Genomic DNA, 23,319 nt, shown 5'->3' with positions numbered 1-23,319 from the left:
AGGAGCAAAGAACAACCCATAAAAGAGCCTCAAACACACTTTCTGTTTTAACAAAACATGAGCAAATCAGCCTGAAAACAAAACCTCAAAACCATCGTCAGTTTTTCCATCCATTCCCGCCATTAAAAGGAGACCTATCCAGAGACTTTCCTGAAAATCATCTCAAAAACTAAGTTTTGTCAAAGAGACATTGTCAGTGAAACAAACCGTCCCCACATGTCCAGCAAAACAAGTAATTCTCCACGAGTTTAATAATAAACACTACAAGCTCTGTACACGTGCCAGAAGACCATCAATTACAACACACTCTGCACTGTTTCCAAACAATTGAATATATGGCAGGATTTATTTTCGACCTGTCCACAAATGATTGTTGATAAAGATACCTAAAGTCCAATCACGTCATAAATTCTAACCCAACCCTTGAATTTATTTTGCAACAGGAAAGTCCATGAGGACGTAAATTTCACGGGGTATATACGATTTTATTCCGTGACATTTTGATACATTACAAGTGCCTCCTTCAGCCGTGCTAAATAAACAGGATGAATGACAAGACAGTGTGAGACTGAACATCATTTCCCAACATTTGATTTAAGGACTAGCAAGAGAAATCTCTAGAATTTCTTGTCGGGGTTGAGGGTACTCATCAATGGGGAATATTTTCTTTCTGTATTGTCAAAGAACTCTTGCTCTGTGTTGTCAAAGACCTCTTGCCATTTGTTTTTACAAAGATAGGTGCAACAGCATTAAATAGCCTTACAAAAATACCTGAATGACCTTAAGGTATGCGTAACACCAGAGCCCAATTTGATTTTCCCCAGCCATAATTTTGTAGAATAAAACTATTTCAACACATTTGTAAATCACACATTTTCATTCGATTATCTAAAAGTGCTCATCCTCAAAATCCACAAGGAGCGGACACAAGTTTTTTATTTCTGCTGAATGCTTCAGCTCATTTTGTTAGATTGGATCCTCAGGTAATAAAGTTGGTGACAAAAAAACGTCATTAGTTCATTCAAGCCGTTTTTGAATCGTATTCAGTTTAAAAGTCTCACCAAACTCTCTTTCTCATTGAAACAATTGACCAGTATGGTCTCCACATTTACCTTTTCTTTGATTACTTACATCATTCTAATTAATACTTGGTTTGTAGTAACACCATGTGTGTACCCACTTTCTCGGTAGTCTTGGTTCTTTTGAGAACTTGTCTAGCTTTATATTCGTCTATCGTGGAATAGATTTTGAGAACTCGGGATACTTATCAGTTGTTAAAAGAACGGCTTGCTTTTAAACTACTACCTGGGTGGAACGTAGAAAAATCTACTACTTTTGCTTTAGTGAATCAAGGGAAGTTCAAGATTATCTTCACTACCGAGGATTATGTTCAGTTGGTCTCAACATTTCGACAAGCCTGCTCTAGTCATTGTCTCAAAAAAAATTAGTAAATATATACATACATTGTGTTACCGCAAACCAAATATATATTGATACAGTACCTCACCATGCAATGCCTCAAATCCCGTATCTTTCTAATTTTTGCTCTCATTAAGATTTGGTTCCATTATTAAGACAGTAAGAACAAATTGTGATAAGCAGCAGAATAACAAGCTAGTTAAGAGTGTAAAGTGTACTAACTTTGAGTGTACCACTAGTCTATTATTACAGACAATAAAATCAATACTTAGCAATACCTCTGACCTCCTGTCCGCAAGGCTACCACCTCTGCGGTGCGATGTGACCCACTAGATAGATGTTGTCATAGAGATGACCCGAAAGCTCATCGTTGGCTTCCCGCGTGGCGTTGCGGACGTTACGGATGAATTCTCGTTTCGACATCTTGTTCTTGACGTGGGGGCTTGTCAGGTCTACGGAGAGGAGGATCAGCGAGTAGCACAGGATGCAGATACCATCTGGTAACAGGAGAAAAGTTACATATAAAGTTCAGAGTTCAGAAGAGGATCAGGGAGTAGCAGAGGATGCAGATACCAGTTGGAAAAAGGAGAAAATTTACATATAAAGTTCAGAGGTCATTGTTTTATTTTCAAAGTGCGCCCTCAACTATATGCAACTATTTGCCCTAATTTTGGGGTCAGCAAAACATTTGCTGTTTGCCGTAACATTTGTCTTATCTTTTAATTAGTTATTTTACTCTTTCACGTCTGTGTGTTTCTCAAACTTTGAATGGTTTTCATGCAACACTGTCCCTTGAAAAACACTTTGGCAGATGATTGAAAGTGCAAGCTGACATCAAACTCATCATCGCGGACCAATTGTACCACAGGTATGGAAAGCTTTTGTCACTGCAAGTTTATTCAATGAAATCTTTGTATCAAGGCCTGTAAGACCAGTGCTTGTCTTTATCTGAAAGACCACCGACCAGAATTCACTCGTCCCCAGCGCCTTGCTTAACCAAAGGCGCTGGGATGGGCAAACATATCAAGCACGCTCATTGGTATATCCCGAAAATGCTCAGTCCCATCATGCATCATGCTCACACTGCTATGCACTGAACGCATGACGTACTTCCTGAACATGCATCTGTGCCAGCTGATTAGCCCATCCAAGCAGTTATGGATAGACCCTGGACGCTGGGGACGAGCGAAGGACCAGAAAAAGAATGGGAGACTTCTGGGGACACTAGGTGGCAGCAGACTTCTCGGGTTCACCCATTGTTCTAGGAAATGTGTCCATGCTCAGAACTACGTAAACAATAGAAACATTTGTAGTATGTTGTAACCCCCCACCTAGTCCTCCAAGTTACTCATATTGGTAATATAACTTAAAGACACTGGACACTATTGGTAATTGTCAAAGACTAGCCTTCACAGTTGGTGTATCTCAACATAATGCACAAAATAACAAACCTGCGAAAATTTGAGCTCAATCGGTCATCGAAGTTGCGAGATAATAATGAAAGAAAAATAACCCTTGTCACACGAAGTTGTGTGCGATTAGATGGTTGATTTCGAGACCTCAAGTTCTAAATCTGAGGTCTCAAAATCAAATTCGTGGAAAATTACTTCTTTCTCGCAAACTATGGGACTTCAGAGGGAGCCGTTTCTCACAATGTTTTATACAATCAACCTCTCCCCATTACTCATCACCAAGAAAGGTTTTATGGCAATAATTATTTTGAGTAATTACCAATAGTGTCCACTGCCTTTGAAAATACATGCAGTCAATTTGTAGATGTAGGTTATTCTACGAAAAGAAAGTCAGCCTCTTAAAAGTTTTCAAACCCATCAATCATGAAGCTATAAAGAAATGTCCCTTTCCTCCCCCTGCCACACCGTTTCCGTTGCCCCCCTCCCTCTCGTGGTGGTGTGGCATGTAACAGACTGACACCCTCATCGACTTCCCCCTTGTCTAGGTTGATGATGTGGTTGTGTTATGAACCGGGCAGTTGTAGGTCAACTGGCAACATTGATTAGCCCGTCTGACAAGGTCAACTCGGAGGAAACTCAATCAAATCCCTGGTCAGATAGTTACTCTTTGACATACGACCTGCTCCCCCCTCGTAAATCAGTCACCTGACCACGTCCCGACTACTGGACTCTGGAATTTTTCCCTCTGCCGGTTTGAGGTTTTTGTTATTGAGAGATAAACAAAAACTCTGCTCTAATTTCCCAGTCGTGTTTATGAGATAAGTCAGTCCAACAAGACGAGGGATACCTGGAATTAGATCACAGACCAGATGAACTTTGAAAGCTATAAATGGACTTGACTGTCTGCTGCCACCAAGTGTTCACAAATTGTTTACCTGTTGATCAAAGTTATCTATTAATAGACTAGGTGGACATGATACTCTTGTCAGGGGGTTCAGAAAAAAAAAGCTACTTGAGTTGTTTTGGAATGAGTTGTTTGGGTGCCCAATGCTCCGTATTTTTGACTGCGTGAGGGCGCTCTCAAACAGATTTGTATCACTTCAAGGGGGATATTCATTCATACCCAAAACAGTTTTTAAAGACTGGAACACCCTACTACCAGGGACGTCTAATACATCAAGGACAGTAAGACCTTCAAACTACAACTTTAAAAATACTGTTGAGAGTGCAAATATCTAGTCCTGTCAAACTTACTATTTTAAAAGCTTTAGTAAAAGTTTTCTTTTGGATTTTGCCACTGTACCCGCTTTAATATGTGAAAAGGAACAACTATTTGACTCGCCCAGCAGGCTAGTGAGAAAGGGTTTTGACTTGCCCGACGCTACTCAAATCATTCAAGTTTTTTGGGGTGGGGTGGGGATTGGGATTGTCAGTGCCGCCCGGATTCTAAAGTGAAATCTTCCTTTTGATAAGTTCTAATGCGATATTTTCAATGTTTTAAAAAACGTTTTCCATTTACACGCAGACAGTGCATTTGTGTTAACACTAAAGTCAGGTCATTAAAAAAATTGTTTAGAAGTCCTTTTTCCTCGCATTAAAATAATGTAAATGTCATTTTATCTGACACTGGCAATTTAAACAGTGAATATAAAACAAAACCAAATGGGTCTACAATCCAAACTTATCAAAACACAGTGCAATTTTACATTGGTTTAGAGTGTGGTTGCAAAATGAGTGGAATTCACAGAAAAGAATTTGACCCTGAAGCCCCCCCATAGACCATAACGAGTATGGCGTCACCAATCAAATACCTGCCCTACAACATGGCAGCTGTAAGCGTGTGCGTGTATGTGTGCATGCGTGTGCTGAAGAAATCAAACCGGGAACGCTGCATGCTGCATGCTTCATTGATGTACGCGTTAACACGCGCATGTGGCCTGTCCTACAAGATGGTCACTTTCAGAGTAACAAGCAGTCACAACATGTCTGTTTACCTTTAGACAGTCCACAGTCAGGATTACAACTGACGAACCTCTCGGCAAAGATCTCCAGAAGTCGTTGTAGCTGGTGTCCATTCTCACCCGGGGACTGAATATTGGAGAAGAAGGTTCTGAGAGCGTTGGGGAGCAACTTTTTCTTGTAGTCGTCAAGGTACACAAGCTCTTGAAGAATATCTTGCCTGGGAAATGAAAGGAAATTTTGTAAAGACCTTGACTAGACTCTTCCACAAGAAGGAATGAAGGAGTAGATGAAGTAAGATTTTTATTGCTTACAATTCTTTTGAGTAATTACCAGTAGTGTCCAGGATTTGGGTAATTTTTGTAACACAGAACACAATGTCCACAGATTTACACTAAACTTACACCGTTTGAAGATATTGATAGTTGAAAGCTAAACTTCAAATATTACTAGCTGAGGTGATATAAATTTGAGAAATGAGTAAAACAATGTCATGAAAAATACGTTTTCCATACTAAAATAGTTTTTGTTTTTAGGGAAAAAAATTATTTCTTGTGGCTTGTTTTACTCATTTCTAAAAATAACTCCAGCACCTCAGCAAGTAATATTATAAGAGAAGCTTTCTACCATCATTATTCTCAAACTGCGTGAGTTAAATGTAATTCTGTGGACATTGTGTTTTGTGTACAAAAAGTACCCAGACCCTTTATCAAAAATGTTCCAAAGTGGTAGATGAAATCATTCCCTCCCTGCTGTATGTTTAAGAAAATAAACTCCCAGCAAAACATGACATCGGACTCACCTTTTGGTAAGAAGCTGCCTGACTTGAAACCTGTCTAGCTTATTAGTGTTGTGAATGAATTTAGCAAGGGCAAGAGGTGTGTCATCAATGAGAGCATGACGTATGAAGTATTCCACACCCTGGGGAAAATAAAACAAAAATATAAGTAACATATCGGAGAACATTTAAAGGTGTAATACAGGATTGGCAAGGATAAAAACATCATTGTTTAATTTAAAGCTTAAGGCAAACTGAACATGAAGTTCATACATGAACCATTTTTCGGTGAAACATTTTCCCTCTAAATGAAGTCATATTAATTTGAGAAAAGTGTAATCTGAAAACTTATATTATGTCTTCTCAGCATGTCTTTAATATAGTAAATACGCCTTCTCAGAATGTCTTACGTCTAGGACTGAGCGACTAGTGAAATTTAGTACTTTGAAACTACTTGCGACTAATTGTAATTCCATAGATGCATTACGGCATGTTTGCCACAAGTGCAATAGTAAAGTTCATGCAGAAAGGATTGAAGGATAGTGTCACTGATGTCTGACTGTGTTTTGTATACTGTAAATTATATTGTCATGAATGGTCAGGGGTGACACTATTTGTTGACTAAGCAGGAAGGTTTTTTTTTTTAAGTAGTTACAGCGGCACGATTAAGCAAGTAGTTGAAAAACAGTAGTCGCGAATTGAGGGTGCTTCCCTGTGTCGACCCCGCAGTGCTCACTTGTGTGAGCCTCTGGCAAGAGCTATTTGAACGATCACTCGCCCTCCTGTTGTGACGTCATGCACCTCTGGCCAGCCCCAAGTGACCCGTTCCACAAGCAGGGTACTTGGGGCTGACCCGGGTGAGCCCCTGGAATGACGTCAAAGCTAATCGAATGTACCGGGGGCAGACTGTGGTCGACCCAGGGAAGCTACATGTAATCGAAGCAATCACGTCGTGACTTCGAAACATTAGTCACCCAAGCTTACCACGTCTTCTCAGTATGTTTAAAATCTTATCAGTATGTCTTATAAGGAACATTTCAAGCCAACTCTGATAGACAACCTCCCATCATTTAGTAGGGATTTCACCTGAGATTTAGAGTTAAGTTCTCAATGTAAACAGAGATCGTATCGGTCCTTTTCACCACAAAGACACTATTCCCATTAAAATGTCACCATCGCTTAGAAGTATAAGGTTAAAACCTCTCCACACAGCCTCTTCATGTCTTATGCTTTTTCTCTTTTGTGTACATTTCCATCATGAGTCCCACTCTGATCATATTCAGCTGAATTGTGATTAATCACACACAAAGGGAAAGGAACTGTCACTAGCAATAACTGTGTCATTGTCATCACCTGATCACTGCTCCCCATCAAAAGAAGGCAAGGGGGAACACCTTCTTTTATGTCGATCTTGCCAAGTCAATCATCTTAAAGAAACATTGCATCTATTCCCATATTAAAGTCAAGTCGGTCCCAAACCATGGCTCATCAGGCCGGGCTTGTACTCAGTTTCCTTGGCATTAAAGGACTAAGAATATTTGTATTCCCCCTGGACAGGATGCCAGTCCATCTAAAGCACTCACTGGTACCCATTTGTACTCCTGGGTGGAGGGAAGCAAATATGATAAAGTGACTTGCTCAAGGATACAAGTGACCAGGCCAGGATTCTAACCCACTTCCTGTAAAATTACAAAACTGAGTCCACCGCACTAAGTTAAACAAAATTTCAGAGGGCAAAACAAAAATCAGAAATCAGATTAAGTAGGAAGAATATCATACCTGAAGAAAGATAAGAAGGGAGTTGGGTCGGGTTGAATAAACCTCCCTATTGACCCATTTCACCTGACGTCATCATCAAAAAAATCTTGAATGCGCCATACTGGTGGGCAATTTCACGGTGCGTTTTCATATATAACTCTATGCATTGACTATGCTGTGTGTTATGCAGTGAAGTGCGCGTTTTAGGCGACGCGGCGTTAGTTACACGTATAACCTAACTTGCCCACCAACATGGAAGCGTGACGTCAGTCGCCGCGTGTGACACGCGTGCAAGGGGTCAATATGGGAATGTGAGATGAGGGTAGGAATGGTTGGATAAGGGGTTGGTGTGGCTACACTAAAAGAGACACATTTATGACAGTTCATTCACCATTTGGGCATCAGCGTTGAATGTCAGCGTTCCTTCATCAAGCTTCAGATACAAATCCATGAAGGTCACACCATGCTCCAACTCCCTGTCATAGCAGGATACATAGCGCCATGTACCTCGGCATAACCTGGGAGAAGGTTTACACACACACAGAGGATAAACAGTTTCAGATTAATCGTTGTTTGCCACACATTGTCAGGCTGGGATTTAAAAACCGACGAGGGCCATCATGCCCTCTGTTGCCATGGTCTTTACTCTTGGCCTTGATGCCCCTTTAAAAGTTTCCCAGAGACTTTTTCCAAAGGAAGTGCATTTTTATAGTAATATTAATAATAGTAACTTCTTATATGGCCCTCAAATTCAACATTCAGTGTTGCTCATGGCGCTCGTACATTTTTACCCCTGGTCACTGGGCCATTTATTTAATTTCTTAAAAGCAATTGGACACTTTCGGTACAGAAAAAAAATTAAAAGTTCACAGATTTACAAATAACTTTCAGGGTTTACAGAAGGTAATGGTGAAAGACTTCTCTTGAAATATTATTCCATGAAATGCTTTACTTTTTGAGAAAACATTAAAACAAAATCAATTCTTGATATCGAGAATTATGGATTTAGTTTAAACACATGTCATGACACGGCGAAACAAGCGGAAACAAGGGTGGGTTTTCCCGTTATTTTCTCCCGACTCCGATGACCAATTGAGCCTAAATTTTCACAGGTTTGTTATTACATATAGAAGTTGTGATACACAAAGTGTGGGCCTTGGACAATACTGTTTACCGAAAGTGTCCAATGGCTTTAAACCATCTTACATTTAGCTCACTTTGTAGTATCGGGCCTATATTAACGTTACCGGCCTGTGCTGCCAAATAGCTACATACAATGTAAGCTACATGTAAGCACACTAAGCTAAATCAATCACATGAACCAGCTCTGCCCTCCAAGGTACCCATTTACCCCTGGGTAAAGAGAAGTTAATTGTCTTGACACAAGTGTCATGACCGGGATTCGAACCCATACCCTGATGACTTCGCCATCAGAAATTGAATTCGATGCTCACGGCCATGACACCTCAATTTGCAAATTACGAAAGGCCTTACCCACTCAAAGATGAAATTCCAGGCCCGGCACACTCAGGGTGTTAAGGGTCAAAGCTTGGTAAATACTCACAAATACCATAACACCTTTACTTGGTGGGCTGGACTACAGCTGTTAAAAGTATACATTTTGAGAAAGGATTCTCTTCAAAGTTGAGTTGTGGAGAATTCTTGACCCAAAATACTTGGACCTAAGAAACAATTCATGCCAGAATTCTTTATCAGATTTCTATGGCTTGGTGTCCGTTAGTGAATGCTTCGGCCAGAGATGAGGTTGGTACCCGCTATCACCTCACTACACATGGATTGAGTCAACTTGAGAAAATACATTGACAGTTTTTAGCCGTTTTCTCAGCCAGTAGACACTGTATTCACCTAAAACATGCACATTGTATCTTTCTTGATTATAACTTAACCTACAAATAAGAAATTACCTTGAAAACAAATTACCTTGGCAAAGAACCCAATCTATGACCCCACCTTTAACTTACGGGTCCTTCATACACCAGGTGAAATGTATGAATCACTGATCCACAATGTGCAGCTAGGGATTTGAACACTCCTGTCATTTCAAAATTGAAGTCGCTTAATCTTATAAAACTCACCCCTGCCAAAGAAGATCGTCCCTTGACAGCTCACTCCATAAGTGATTCACACACATCGCCAAACACAAGTCTTCAGCGTTCAAGTTTGACAACACCATGTACGCAAGTTCGGCTGGCATTTCTGTCAGATCCGGCAACTTTTCCTTGGGATCAAAGATACTTGGCAATCGCGTTACCCTGTTGTAACTCCGTGGTCTTCGTTGTCTACGCAGTGACTGGCCCATTGTAAAGTTTTGAATGTCTGGCAGGTCCAACAGACGTTCTGTCTTTTTACGAAACCTCGACAGGGTTTACAATTTTATTTTAATAAACGTCAATGGATGATAACGTCAAATCATGTCATCTAAGATGAACATTACAAACTGACGATGTGTTGATCACATGACGTTACTATCGATGTACCTTTGGCCAATGTCTTCCCCTACACACCATCTTAGAAGATTCTTATTTCCAAACCAGTCCATGAAGAAATGAGTGACATTATGACTGTCAATGACAGCTGTTACCTGACTGTACATTCAGATCATTCAGTGGTTCATTTACATACAGAGCAGCCTTTGAGCTGAAAAGGTCCCAGGTAGTCAAGGAATGAACGTTCCGATAGCTCAGCTGGACTTAATTAATTGCCTGTAAAAAGAAGGAAAGAAAAATGCATGGATTGGTACATTATTAATTGATTGAATGGATTTATAATTGTGTAAATTATGTTAAAGGATTTGGGTACTTTTTCAAAATGTCCATAGATTTACATTAAAGGCAGTGGACACTGTTGGTAATTGTCAAAGACTAGCCTTCACAGTTGGTGTATCTCAACATATGCATAAAATAGCTAACCTGTGAAAATTTGAGCTTAATCGGTCAGCGAAGTTGCTGCCTTTAAACTTACAGGGTTTGAAGATAATGATAGTGGAAAGCTTCCCTTCAAATCTTACTTACTGAGGTGCTGTAGTTTTGGAGAAATGAGTAAAACAATGTCCTGGAAATACTTTTGTAAATGATTAAAATAATTTTCGTCTCATGAGACGAAAATTATTTTCATAATATTGTTTTACTCATTTCCCAAAAACTACAGCACCTCAGCACGTAGTATTTACAGAGAAACTTTCCACTATCATTATCTTCAAACTGTGTAAGTTTAGTGTAAATCTGTGGACATATTGTTTTTTCTGCTACAACAGTTATATAGACCCTTTAACATTGGCTGCAAGATTAATAAGAGTTCAGACTCAAATTAAATGATGAATTTTTGTTATCCTCAAAAAAAAAGAGATTTCAAAAAATAATGTTTCCCCAGTCTACTTTTTTTTTAAACAACAAACCTGGGTATTAAAGCCATTGGACCCTTTCGGTTCAGAAAAAGAAAAAGAAATTCACAGATTTACAAAAAACTTACAGGGTTTACAGAAGGCAACGGTGAAAGACTTCTCTTGAAATATTATTCCATGAAATGCTTTACTTTTTGAGAAAACAGCAAAACAATATAAATTCTCGTTAACGAGAATTACGGATTTATTTTAAACACATGTCATGACACGGCAAAACACGCGGAAACAAGGGTGGGTTTTTCTGTTGTTTTCTCCCGACTCCGTTGACCGATTGAGCCTAAATTTTTACAGGTTTGTTATTTGATATAGAAGTTGTGGTACACAAAGTGTGGGCCTTGGACAACACTGTTTACCGAAAGGGTCCAATGGCTTTAACCGAAGGGATCTCATTTAACTCAATGCTAAAATGAAATCAGTAATCAGTAATCATAAAACATAGAAAGTATCATTCTAATATGGGCCAACAAATCATTTACAGAGCACAAAGACTTTTTGTCGACCTCAAAATCCACTAAATGTATACAGGACTTCATGTAGTAGGCCTACATGTTAGGCTGACAAAATAGTTGCAGACAGCGTTCATGTTTTGTGTGATCAATCCCTCAGAGCTAAATACAAGATTGATAGAGCTGACAAAAAACTCAATGGCTTTGTTCATGTTTTGTGTGATCCACCATGGCTGTTTCTGTTCAGCAGAGTGTGGGTTCGAATCCTGATCGTGACACTTGTGTCCTTGAGCAAGATACTTTACAATAACTGCTTCACTCCACCCATGGGTCAATGGGTACCTGTGAGGGCAGAGTTGTTTGTTGTGATTGATAAGCTTAGTGCGCTACATATTTGGCGGCACAGGCTGCATACTCCACAGGGAGCTGAGATGGTTTAAGGAATGGTTTAAGGCCCAGTGACCAGGGGTAATGATGTTGAAGCGCCATGAGCGTCACCGGCGTGACGGACCTGAGCCCTATATAAGAAGCCACTATTATTATTCGTATAACAAATCTGTGAAAACCATGCATTATCTTCAGCATCATGTAAATACACTGTCAAAAAGCACCTGGTATTTTTATAATAAAAAAAATTACGGACTAAGTTTTCTTGAATTTCACAGTAGAAATTTTTCTCAGAATTGTTTTTCTTCTAGTATCAGCAAGCATTCACACTAATATGAAACAATGTTTTTATCTTTGCCACCTTTAAAAGAAAACTAAATTTACTATTTATTAAATTATTTAGTATGTTTTTTTCACCAGTCTCCTAATCATTCATGTCTTGAATAAAACAGTATTTTATTAATACAATCACCAAAATGCACTCTCCTCTTTAAAAAAAGAAATTACCTTCAGAAAACACAAATTTTGATCAAATACTTTTTCCCAAATATCACCCAAAAAATCAGATCCACCAGGACACTGACAAATTTAATCAATGAATTGTGCTACACGTTCCCTTTCATCTCGGCACGCACAACTTTGACATTATGATTGCATTTTCAGAGACTCGATCAGCCGTAATTGACAGCGTAAATGTCTGGCCGACCAAACCTCAAAAGAGTGCCTTGGGCGGTAATAAATACCCCGAACTCGCTTCACGATTCTCGCATCCTCGTTCGAGTTTTACCAAGGATGTGAACTAAACATGGCCACAGCGAATTCAATTTAAAATCAACAAGATTCCTGTACGTTTAATTTCACCACAATATTATTTTGAGTGAATTTTACACTTCGGTTTTGTCCATTTCCTTATTAAATTTTATAACTTGGCCGCAATATTATTTGGAATGAATTTTACAATTCTATTTTGTCAGGTTGTTAATATCGTTTAAAAGAAATTGCTTGTTTTCTTTCAGTCTCTTTTTAGTTTAAAGTCAACACGAATCAAACTATATAATTTGCCAACAATAACATTTGTTGAAATGATTTTTACTTGGTTTGTTTCCTTGAAGAGTTGAGAATTATTACAAAAAGTGCTTTCTCTTCTGTCTTTGATGTTTGCAGCTAAAATGTTATTATTTCATATCGATACACTGTTACAAATGAGCAGTTTATCAGGTTTTCAGTTGTTGAACAATAACACATTGAACAAATTGTTCTTTAGTCTTCTCCTTTTCCGTTTGTTAATACAGTCAGTACTTTCTTTTTTAAACAAAAATAAAGTTTTGATTTTCAGTTATTTCTTTTAAAAACACAGTTGAGAAATTTTGGGAAATTCTTTGTAAAAACACTGACAATGAATGGCCCCTGTGAAACAGTTAGGTCTGAACTACCCCATCGATTAGATATAAAAAATTGAAGTTTTAAAATTAAACATGATGTGAGGTTTTCTTTTTCAAAAGTATTTGACAACCGTTCTCGACCCAAGATTACTAGCCCAACAAATTCTAAAAACCTACGCCCAAGGACTCGGTCCAATGTTATTTTTCAGCCCTGCTACAAGTTATGAAGTTTTGCCTTTTTAAGGAAAAGACATGAGGGTCAGACAGCTCCATACTAGTTCGTTTGTTCGTTTGTTTGTTTGTTTGTTTGTTTGTTTGTCTGTTTGTTTGAATTATCTTCCCATCAAGGGAACTCGGCAAACTCCCACAAAGGGATATAAACACCAAGCTGGCAACAGCCAATCTCTCTCATACAAAGAGATTCAGTAACTAGACGACAATATTTATTCTAGTCATTGTGAAACCAGCGGTAAGCTGGAGGGGGGGGGGGTTCTAACCCACAACCATGTGATTGCAAGTCCTGCAGTCTAAACACTTGACCACGGTGACAAATATTCATTAACTTTAATTTTGTTTACCCTTACAGTGCTTTCCCAAGTTCTGTGAAAAACAAATCATATTACTTGGGTGAAATTCGAACCCACTAACTTTGCCATTCTAGAGCTCTTACCAACTAGCCATCAAGATTGCCAATTGCAGCTTTTTTCCCATAGAACTTGGGAAAGTACCGAGTATACAGTGCTAACACACAATGGTATAAGGGTAAAAACCAAAATTAATATTCTTCATCCCTGATGCAAACTTAACATCAAATTCAATATTTATGTCTAAAATTAGTCCATCATAAAATCTATCTAGATAAACATGGGGGCAGTAACATGTGGACCGTAGGTTCATGTTCCAGACGCTGGACATTATACCGGCAGCATACTGGCACTAATGGGAGTAATGGGGCTGAGAGATTTGTACAAAATCTCCTTTCTCCATGGTACCCCGTAGCAGTGCAACAATGCAGTATACAAATAACAAATGTTTATTCAGAGTGCAATGGTGAGAACATTTTCCTGAGTTGAAAGAAAGATTTTTAGATTTTTGATGAGGGGCAACTTAAAGGGACACTATTGGTAGTTACTCAAAATAATTGTTATCAGAAAACTTAACTTGGTAACAAGCAATGGAGAGCTGTTATAGTATAAAACATTGTGAGAAACAGCTCCCTCTGAAATAACGTAGCTTTAAAGAAAGAAGTAATTTTCCATAAATTTGATTTCAAGACTTTAATTTTAGAATTTGAGGTCTCAAAGTCAAGCATCTGAAAGCACACAAGGTGTGTGACAAGGGAGTTTTTTTCTTCTTTCATTATTATCTCACAACTTCAATGACCAATTGAGCTCAAATTTTCACAGGTTTGTTATTGTATGCATATGTTGAGGGGGTTGAGTTACACCAAGTGAGACGAAGACTGGTCTTTGACAATTACCAATAGTGTCCAGTGATTTGGGCTATAAACCTAAATAAACTGTCACCAGGGGCACATTGTGTCCTACTCCTTGGGTTGAAACAAAGCTAACTCTTTCACAGTCCGTAAGTAACGAGGTGAAGTCAAGTTGAATTGAACATTCCATGTTTTTACAAGAAAAGGGTGTTTTGTACATGTATGTTATTGATTGTGAGGTCTATAGCAACTTAGTATGTACTATAACACAAGAATGACACAAAAAACGCACTGTAAAAAGTACCAACATGCATGGTTTATGGCGTAGGCCATTGGTTTGATTATTGGAGGCCTAGTGACCTAAATGTTTCCAATCAAATTGACAAGTACATAAACACAGAGTGAAACCATGGAGGTAACACAACGAATAATCCGCACGTCGCAACCAATTTATTCGCCCTTAATTACCTCCAATTCCAATGAATGTTTTTCTTACCTGAGAAGAAGTGTTACCCCATATATATATATATATATATACATTCTCAGAAATGTTGACAAATAAATAAAATCAAAACATTTCATGTTGTATAAATGACTGAACAGTTATGTTCTGAAAGACTGAAGTGAAAAATGTCACTTTCAATGAAAATATCACCTGCTGCAACTTTAATTAAAAATCAAATAGGCAAAACAACGTTAGAAATTCAGTTTAAAAAAGGTCTTACTTACAATTCACGCCATCTTCAAGCGGGTGTTGCAGTACAGCTTGGGTGATCACTGCTAGCTTGCATTGCTTTTAAATGTGCAATTAATTTAAGAGATTAAACATAAAAGAAACATTATCTTGTTGTGGGCGACACACAAAACATTGGCATTGCCAAAATAACAAACTATTCAATGTCTGGTATGTACTTGCACAGCCACTGTACAACGTGCACAGAGGGGAGACCGATACCAGACTACGCAAACGTAAACACGATTCACGAATGACACTATGCAAATGACGTGGAGGTGAAAGGTTACAAATGCATCAAACAACTTCAAACAATGGAATCTTCAAAGACAAGCCCTCAAAAGAATCCGACAGCTGAAATTGCATACAAGTGATGCATTTAAAAGGCTCTTCGGAATGTTAACCACTTCTGGACTTATACCGGCCTACTTTTTAACAACGGCCTGTTTTATTGGTTAAACTTCTCCGTAGAAAAATAGCAATGGCCAATCACGTCTCTTGTTAGGTTTGCATCACGAGCTGGCGCGCCATTTTTTGAATCCGCGCGAATCACACTCGATCATCAGGCAGCAGTCGATTGCGGTCTTGACAAGTTCAGCAGACAGACGACGTGGGAGCTCTTGACAAAAGTATTGATAAGTTTTATCAGTTCATCAACAAAAATGGCTACTGGAGATCTAAAGGGCAACTTGCGGAGATTGCAGACAAAACTAAAGACAGTCGGTTACCCGAAAGACATCGACGTGAAAGGGTGTGTATTTATTAAAAAATAATAATATAAAAATAAAAACAAACATCGGACAATACTTCCCACAATAATAAAAAAATAAAAAACATATTATCAAATCTTTTTTTTAACGTGGTACTTGCAAGTTGCAGCTTAGCATAGCAACCAGTAGTTTTTATTAGAGGGACAAGTGGGGGCAAATATTTCTGGGGGGGGGGGGGGGGGGGGGGTCATTCATTGTGCAATTTTAATACTTGATCGCATTTTTTGAGGGCAAAAGGATTTGGGTAATTTTGATTGGGAGTGGAGGGGGCAGGGGGCTCCCGTAGAACGATGATTGGGATGATTGGGATCCATTCCGCTATCGTCGTGGAGTCGAGACAAACCTCGGAACGGACTTGAAAAGTTTCTGTATGGCGCCAAGACTTTTTCATTTCGATATATAATAATAAAGAATCTAGTTTACCTCAATGAGATATCCCTTCTTCTAAAAATGAGTGAAAAAGTAATGGCGCCATACGGAAGTTATCCTTTGTCTAATTTAAAAAGAAAAACTGTCCGATTCATATTATATAATTAATTAAGGCATTGTTTACCACCTGCACTATTTGACTCTTCCAACTCGGAAACGCCCCCCCACCCCCACATCAATATATTAACTACTTGAATCAAGTCTTGATTAAATGTCATTTATCAATCGAACCTTCTTGCAGTGTTTCTAAAGGACTAGCTCAGGAGTATCTTCCATTGCTTCACTACATCCTGCTGGATTACTCACGAGCCATCGCTCAACTCATCATCAATAATGACATGGAGTTGTACGGCAAGAACGACAACAAGTTTGTGGCAGCCGCCTACAAAGTCAGTATTTCCAAGGTCTTAAAGGGTTTGGGTACTTTTTGTACGACACAAAACAAAAGCGTCCACATATTTATCTTGTTCAGATAACATAGCGATGATCCTTGTATAGCAAAGCAAAAATAAACAGTTCCTTCTAGAAAAAAAAACCTTGATTTGCTACTCAATACTGGCCTTCAGCGTGCACAAAATAAGTTCAGTCTTTATTCTGCAAAAATGCTGGACGAATCGTTCCCTGTAATGAGCCAAAAATCATTTCAAAGTAAAGCTCTTTTTTGTTCACTCCTCATAAGGTTCTGCGGGATATTTTCCATTATAAACCCTCCATCACCAGACATCAATTCTTCAGTCGGGGTTTTGCAGAACACAAGATCATGTTGTTGGTCGATATCATACGCATGGTGACAGAGAAAAACAAGGAGCTGTGCAAGGCTGTGCCAAGCGCCCACAAGGGGAGCACTGGAAGAACACTCCAGACTCAAAGTTCAGGTAAATGGTGCGATTACAGAGCTGCTTAACAACAAGTAGCTAAGCACAACAAATGATTACCAGAAATAAAACAGGGATGTGATTTCTTCTTTTTTTAAACAGTATTCAGGGGTTTTTATGGCCTAAAAAAATGATTTGTTTTTAAAGATCGAATTCTAAAAGAAATGTGGATTTTAACATATAATGCCCAAGGTTGGAGATTAGGGCTATAAATGTTCATGTTGGGCTTCAAGCTCACAAGTTTCAGAGCTCAAATAATTTTGCGCTTTGCGCTCAGAGTTTTTTTCTCAACAGCCTATCACATCCCTGATAAGATAACCAGCCAAATTATGCTAAATGTACCTTTTCTGACTGGCATTTTGCTATTCTAAGCACCATTGTAAGTGTTTGCTTTCAAGCAGGCAATTTGGCTTACAGGTTTTGTGTTTTTCAACCATTTGCAGGGCCCAATTTCATGAAACCCTTTAAGCAATTGCTAAGCACAGGAAGATCTTGCTGGTTCCCAGCCAAAATACCATAACAATTTCATTGTTGCAAATGGTGCCTCACTCATTCAAGGAATTTGCTTAGTAGTATTTTCTGCTTAACAGCTTTATGAAATTGGGCCTTGCTGGCTTCGGTGTTCGGTGAAAGTTGAAACTTATAATTGGTGTTTTTTGTTTGGTCATCTTTAGCAGAGGTATTTGGTTCCCAATCGAGCACAACCTCCGAAGCACAGACTCCTTTCTTCGGTTCAGCATCAACAAGCGAGATACCAGTGTTCCTGCCAACAGTTATTGACATTGGGAGTAAGGTCACTGATCGGGACACCGGTTATCACACTGCTGAGACATCTCCTACCGCTATTAAAAACCAAGAGGGAGAGGTAATAGTATGACAAAGAAGGTTGCATATATTGGCCCATCCTGAGTGTTGAACATGAACAGCTGTGTGTTTGCATTTTGACCATTTTATCATTGTTTTCAAGATGGTAACAAAATTACATATTACATCATTGCCCAAGATCCATGTACCGCAGTTCAGCCAAAAATTACGGTAATATTGAGGAGAGGCTGAAGTGACATAAAAAAAGAAAAAATTATAAGATATTGCCTAATCAATATCACAAGGCCAGGTGGCTACTTCATGATTAGGGCTACAAATCAACTGCCTCCAGGGGCATGTTGCCACCTACTCTGAAAGTGTTACCCCCTTCACAGTCGATTAGGATGCAGGCATGGGTAGGAGCCTGTGTAGAGCAGAATGCGATAGGTCTACCTTCCTAACTTTTACACAATGTTGAAACAGGAATTTTTGAGAAAAAATAAACTGTTATTTTCTTTGGTTACCTTTTACATTCAGTTTGACTTTTTTACTCTCATTGAAACCCCAACCTACCTTTTATTCTGTAATGTATAAAATGTGTTGGCCCAATTGTTCACATAACATCGTTGTCTCACAATATTGGTTTTTCCATTTTGGAGTCGCCCCAAACTATTATAAAGTAAGTGCAGTATTATGTAAGAAGCTAGGGTCTAAAATCAGACCTGATACTTCACGGAAGCAACAAAGACGATTGCTTCCTTGCCCCCTGGTCCAATGCCTTGGTGCCTTTGAAGTGCTCCAGTAGAAATTTCTTATTTCCTCATAGGGTGCTCTTTACCATGGGGGAACAAGCCTTGGTGCCCTTGCCATTTTAAAAACAAAGCATACAGGTCTTTAAAATGTACTCATGAATTGTATTATTTTCTCTTTCAACACTTTAGGAGGTTGTAAAACAACCAACCGTGTCAGTGAATGAACTATGTGCAAAGTTTGAACACAAAGGAAGTCTAAAACACGACAGCATTGACAGCAAATTGGTAAAAATAAACAATAATAACAAGTTATTATGTACTTAAAACAAACTACTCAATTCATATGTCTCCATGTGTCTTGTCGGAGCCGTTTAGTGCATTGGATTGAAGTTAGTTTGATAGCTGAAGATTATTTTTTACGTCTAAAAACTTTATCAAATAATAAACCACAAGGAAAACTGACTGGGTTCATTTTAAATGATTTGCGGTTGGAACAAAGACAAATTTACTAGAGTGGGATTTGAACCAACAGTATTGTCCAAAGGCCCATACTTCGTGTATCACAACTTCTATATAAAATAACAAACCTGTGAAAATTTAGGCTCAATCGGTCATCGGCGTCAGAAGAAAATAACGGGAAAACCAACCCTTGTTTCCGCACGTTTCCTCATGGCATGTGTTCAAAATAAATTCGTAACTCTCGCTTTCGAGAATTGATATTGTTTTAATGTTTTCTCAAAAAGTAAAGCGTGTAAGTTATTTGTAAATTCTGTTAATTTTGTTTTTTTCTTTTTCTGTACCGAAAGTGTATAATGGCTTTAACATGCTGGGGCTCCAATAAATAGCCCCAAGTTGGCGATCTCCCTATTTTGTCAATGTCTTTGTCAATAATTTTCTCTGAACCAACCAGTTGAAAACTAACGGGATATTTTACTACATGAATTAGAACATACTCTAATTTTTTATATCATTTTGTTTTTCAGAGCGACTCGTACCTGGAAGAGCATCCAGTCATTCAGGCTTTGGTCGATCAGATCGTTCATCTCGAAGATCACATAGCAGTGGAACTTGAGAAACGGGCGAAACATGAAGAAGAGTTTGAGGCACTCGTGAGAAAGTGTGATAACATGTCTGGACACATCGTAATACTGCAGCACAAGATAAAGTTTGTGGAAAATAAAGTGAGTGTTTATTTTTTAATGGTATATTTGGGCTTCTTGCGCCGATAGGAATGTATGAGTTTGCTTTTAAAACCAGAACTCGGGAGGATACCGGGTAAACAGTGTTTTAACACACATTGGTGTGTATGGTTACAACCAATTAATACATGAAATATTCACAGTAATTATCAACACAGCAACATGTTGCACCGTATGCTATATTCACTTCATATTGTGGCGTGTCGTGGCCGAGAGTATTACCCGGACTCAAGATCTGGTGGTTCTGATCAGCAGAGTGTGGGTTCAAGTCGTGACACTTGTGTCCTGAAGCAAGACACTTGACCATTACTGATGAGACCTTTCGAGATGGGATGTAAAACCTTTAGTCCCGTGTGTTGTGTAATGCAAGTAAAAGAACCTAGTGCACTCATCAAAAAGAGAAGGGGGTTCGCCCCGGTGTTCCTGGTCTGATCAGCAACATATTGCCACACCACCTTGTAAACCCTTACACGGTGCTATAAAGGAATAGATCTTAACGTAGTTCCACATACCTTGCTGGAAAAAATACGGAGCGCTTTGATACTCCCCTAGCAGTGTGATAAAGCGCTATTGACCCATTTCACCTGACGTCATCATCAGAAAAATCTTGAATGCGCCATACTGGTGGACAATTTCACTGTGCGTTTTCATATATAACTCTATGCCGTGCGTTATGCAGTGAAGTGTGCATTTTAGGCGACGCGGCGTTAACACACGTAAACCTAACTGCCCACCAACATGGTGAGCGTGGCATCAGTCGCCGTGTGTGACGCGCGTGCAAGGGGTCAATATAAGAACAAAATATTTTATTAATAAAAAAAGGTAGCGCCTTATGCTAGGCCTCAAAGCGCTTCACATGAAAAAGAATACATTTGGGTGAAGAGACACACATAGTACAGAGAATACAATTATAAAACCACTATTTTTATTTAAAACAAATCTAAAATGTTTCTTCCGTAGCTTGGTGCCACACCCATCTCTGTTGTCGAACCTCTGCAATCTTCGTCATTTCATAGCGCGAATGCTGAACCAATGCATGAAGCCATTGAGCAAGATAGCTTGAATCTAGCACCCAGCCCCTCACCAAGAAGAAGTCCACCCTTAGTGCATTCCATGCCGACCTACGAACCAGCTCGACTCAATGCCTCTCGAGAGCGGAGCATGGAGGCCAGACCTGTAGATGTGGTTGGACTGGATGAGGGCGTGGCAGCAGCAGAGGATGAGGACGAAGGGCTAGTCGACGATGATGGAGATCTTGGAGAATACATCATTGAGACATCAAGGGATTGTAGCGGAGAGGGTGCGGAGGTTGCGACCGACGGAGCATCGGGAGGGAGCGTAGACCTCGAGGAGATCATCTTTGAGGATCTTCCAGTGAGAGATGTGGATGAAGCAGCTCCTTCTAGACAGAGAGATGATCCACATGTCTACAGCCAGATTCAAAGAGTACAAAATATGTAAGTTGACTCAAGTCATAAATTGTTGAACAAACAATTTTTTTCAGTTTCACCATGGCCCAATTTCTTTGCGCTGCTTAAGCAGAGCAAAATTGCTTAACAATTTTCCCCTTGGCAGAAATAGAACGAATACCAGTCACAAGTTTTACACACAACACAGGAGTTTGGCGCTTAGCAGAAATAAAAAGGATACCATTCACAAGTTGTACACAACACGGTAGTTTGGCTGGTACAAATGGTTAGAATTTTAAATATGTCCCCTTCTTTTTAAATGTAAGCTGCCTTAAGTTAGAAGTAAACTTGTGGTCGAAATCAAATTTTAAGTGTCCCCTTTCTAAGAGTTTTTGCCATCAGCAATTTAGATTGAGACGAAAGTGTTGCCAGACTCTTGTCTAAGCTATTTCAAATCAATTTGAAGAAAAGAAGAAAAAAAATAACAAAGCAAGAAGTGTAGCCAAAGTCTGAATGCAATAAATGCAAGAAAAATACAATCATTATTCCAAAAAGCAGCAACAGGTTCATTCCATGTCAAATCAACCAAGAATTTCTATGACCTTTCAGAATTGTTTTCTTCAAATGTTAGGGTTCGATTATGACTAATTCATTGCTTTTAAACATTAAATATCAAAGTGCCTTATACACTGTACTATCTTAAATCTCAATCCAACAAATATACCGTCTCAAGTTTTGTCTTCAACATAATTTGATAGCATCTTGTTCCCTCATGCACAGGTTGGCTAGCACTCAGCAGATGCTACAAGGAAATGCCGGGAACTCGCCTCCGAGTAAAGACAAATCCGAGACAAACTAATTGTACCAAACTCCGTCTTTGAACAGAGGAAAGCACAAGCAAACGAGCGGTGAGTTGGGGTTGAATCTCTTGTGACCCCCAAGCCAGGTTCTTGCAAGGGCAAGGTTCAACCTTGCAAGGTACCACTCGGTTTATCTTGCATTTATTGCATTCATTTAAGGGCCTTGTCACATGAGGCACCTTTTACAGGCGACTTGGAGGCAACCAAATGTAGTGCATGCTACAGGAACACTTTGGCAGCACATTTTTACAACAATGATCCCTGAGAACAGTTATGTTATCTTGGTTGCCTGGAACTGGTTGTCTTTAAATTGCCTGTGTAACATGGGTTTTAGTCTTTCTTAATCCGTTTCAACCCTAGCAGTCTTTCCCCAAGGGCAGAAAAGACTGCCAGGGTCAAAACGTGAGCCCATTAAACAAAATTGCATTTATACCATTGAGAAATTTTGGTTGTTAATCAGTTTGCGAACAGCTAATTTTGTTTTGTTTTTCGTGTGCGAAAGATTTCAAGTTTTACAGAGAAAGTAAGTTATAAAAAATGCCATCGTAAAGAATTTACAAACTTACCTTGTGATTGGATTTCACGACCTGACGTAGTCTAAAAGATTTGTACTGTTTCTTAAAAGTATTGTAATTGTTTGAACACCAAAGTTTCCTTTTTGATAGTTATAAGATGTTTTGTTGACATGTCATTGATGTTATCCATGAAAGCAATTTTATGTTACAGTTAAATTAGTTTATTTGATGTAAGGTTTACTCTGTTGTGTTGAACCTAAAAACAGAAAACTAACATTCATAATGTTGATAAAGTAGTTTATTTTTGTAAATATACATATTTGTTAAGACTTAAGTTTCATCCAGAAAGATTGATGTGATGGAAAAATAAAAAAGTTAATTGCAATAAGAAAATATTGAAGATGTTTGAACAATGCCAAAATGTTCTTTTTTGATACTTGTTGTTTTAAAATGGCGGTCATGTCAATGATGTTACAATTCACTTCAAAAAATATGTGAAAAATTGTAGAAAGCGTAACATTTCTTACAGTTTATTTAGTTTACTTAGATGCAAGGTTTGAACATAAAAATATAAAA

At 38.8% G+C, this 23,319-nt stretch overlaps 2 protein-coding genes across 3 annotated transcripts; one reads left to right on the top strand and one right to left on the bottom strand.

Moving 5' to 3' along the window:
• Nucleotides 1–106: 106 nt before the first annotated feature.
• Nucleotides 107–15,535, bottom strand: LOC117293510 (F-box only protein 8-like). The gene is made up of 6 exons (XM_033775857.1): nt 15,127–15,535; nt 9,423–10,049; nt 7,718–7,844; nt 5,593–5,711; nt 4,826–5,010; nt 107–1,916 (listed from the first exon to the last, which is right to left on the bottom strand). The coding sequence occupies exons 2-6, from the start codon at nt 9,644–9,646 to the stop codon at nt 1,720–1,722; spliced, it is 852 nt and encodes a 283-aa protein (XP_033631748.1). The 5' UTR covers nt 9,647–10,049; nt 15,127–15,535; the 3' UTR covers nt 107–1,719.
• Nucleotides 15,536–15,661: 126 nt separating this feature from the next.
• Nucleotides 15,662–22,931, top strand: LOC117293507 (centrosomal protein of 44 kDa-like). Of its 2 annotated transcripts, none has more exons than XM_033775854.1 (8): nt 15,662–15,881; nt 16,571–16,718; nt 17,009–17,204; nt 17,882–18,069; nt 18,950–19,045; nt 19,744–19,941; nt 20,920–21,416; nt 22,149–22,931. In XM_033775854.1, exons 1-8 carry the CDS (start codon nt 15,793–15,795, stop codon nt 22,225–22,227), a joined length of 1,491 nt encoding a protein of 496 aa, XP_033631745.1. In that variant the 5' UTR covers nt 15,662–15,792; the 3' UTR covers nt 22,228–22,931. The 2 variants fall into 2 exon arrangements, with proteins under 2 accessions (XP_033631745.1, XP_033631744.1); XM_033775853.1 differs by having other exon boundaries at nt 17,879–18,069; nt 22,149–22,930.
• Nucleotides 22,932–23,319: the final 388 nt, after the last annotated feature.

Source organism: Asterias rubens, chromosome 8 (assembly GCF_902459465.1).
Source record: "Asterias rubens chromosome 8, eAstRub1.3, whole genome shotgun sequence".
NCBI classification, from domain to species: domain Eukaryota; kingdom Metazoa; phylum Echinodermata; class Asteroidea; order Forcipulatida; family Asteriidae; genus Asterias; species Asterias rubens.
The sequence above is the reverse complement of the archived record's forward strand: the minus strand, read 5'-3'. Positions and strand labels throughout refer to the sequence as shown.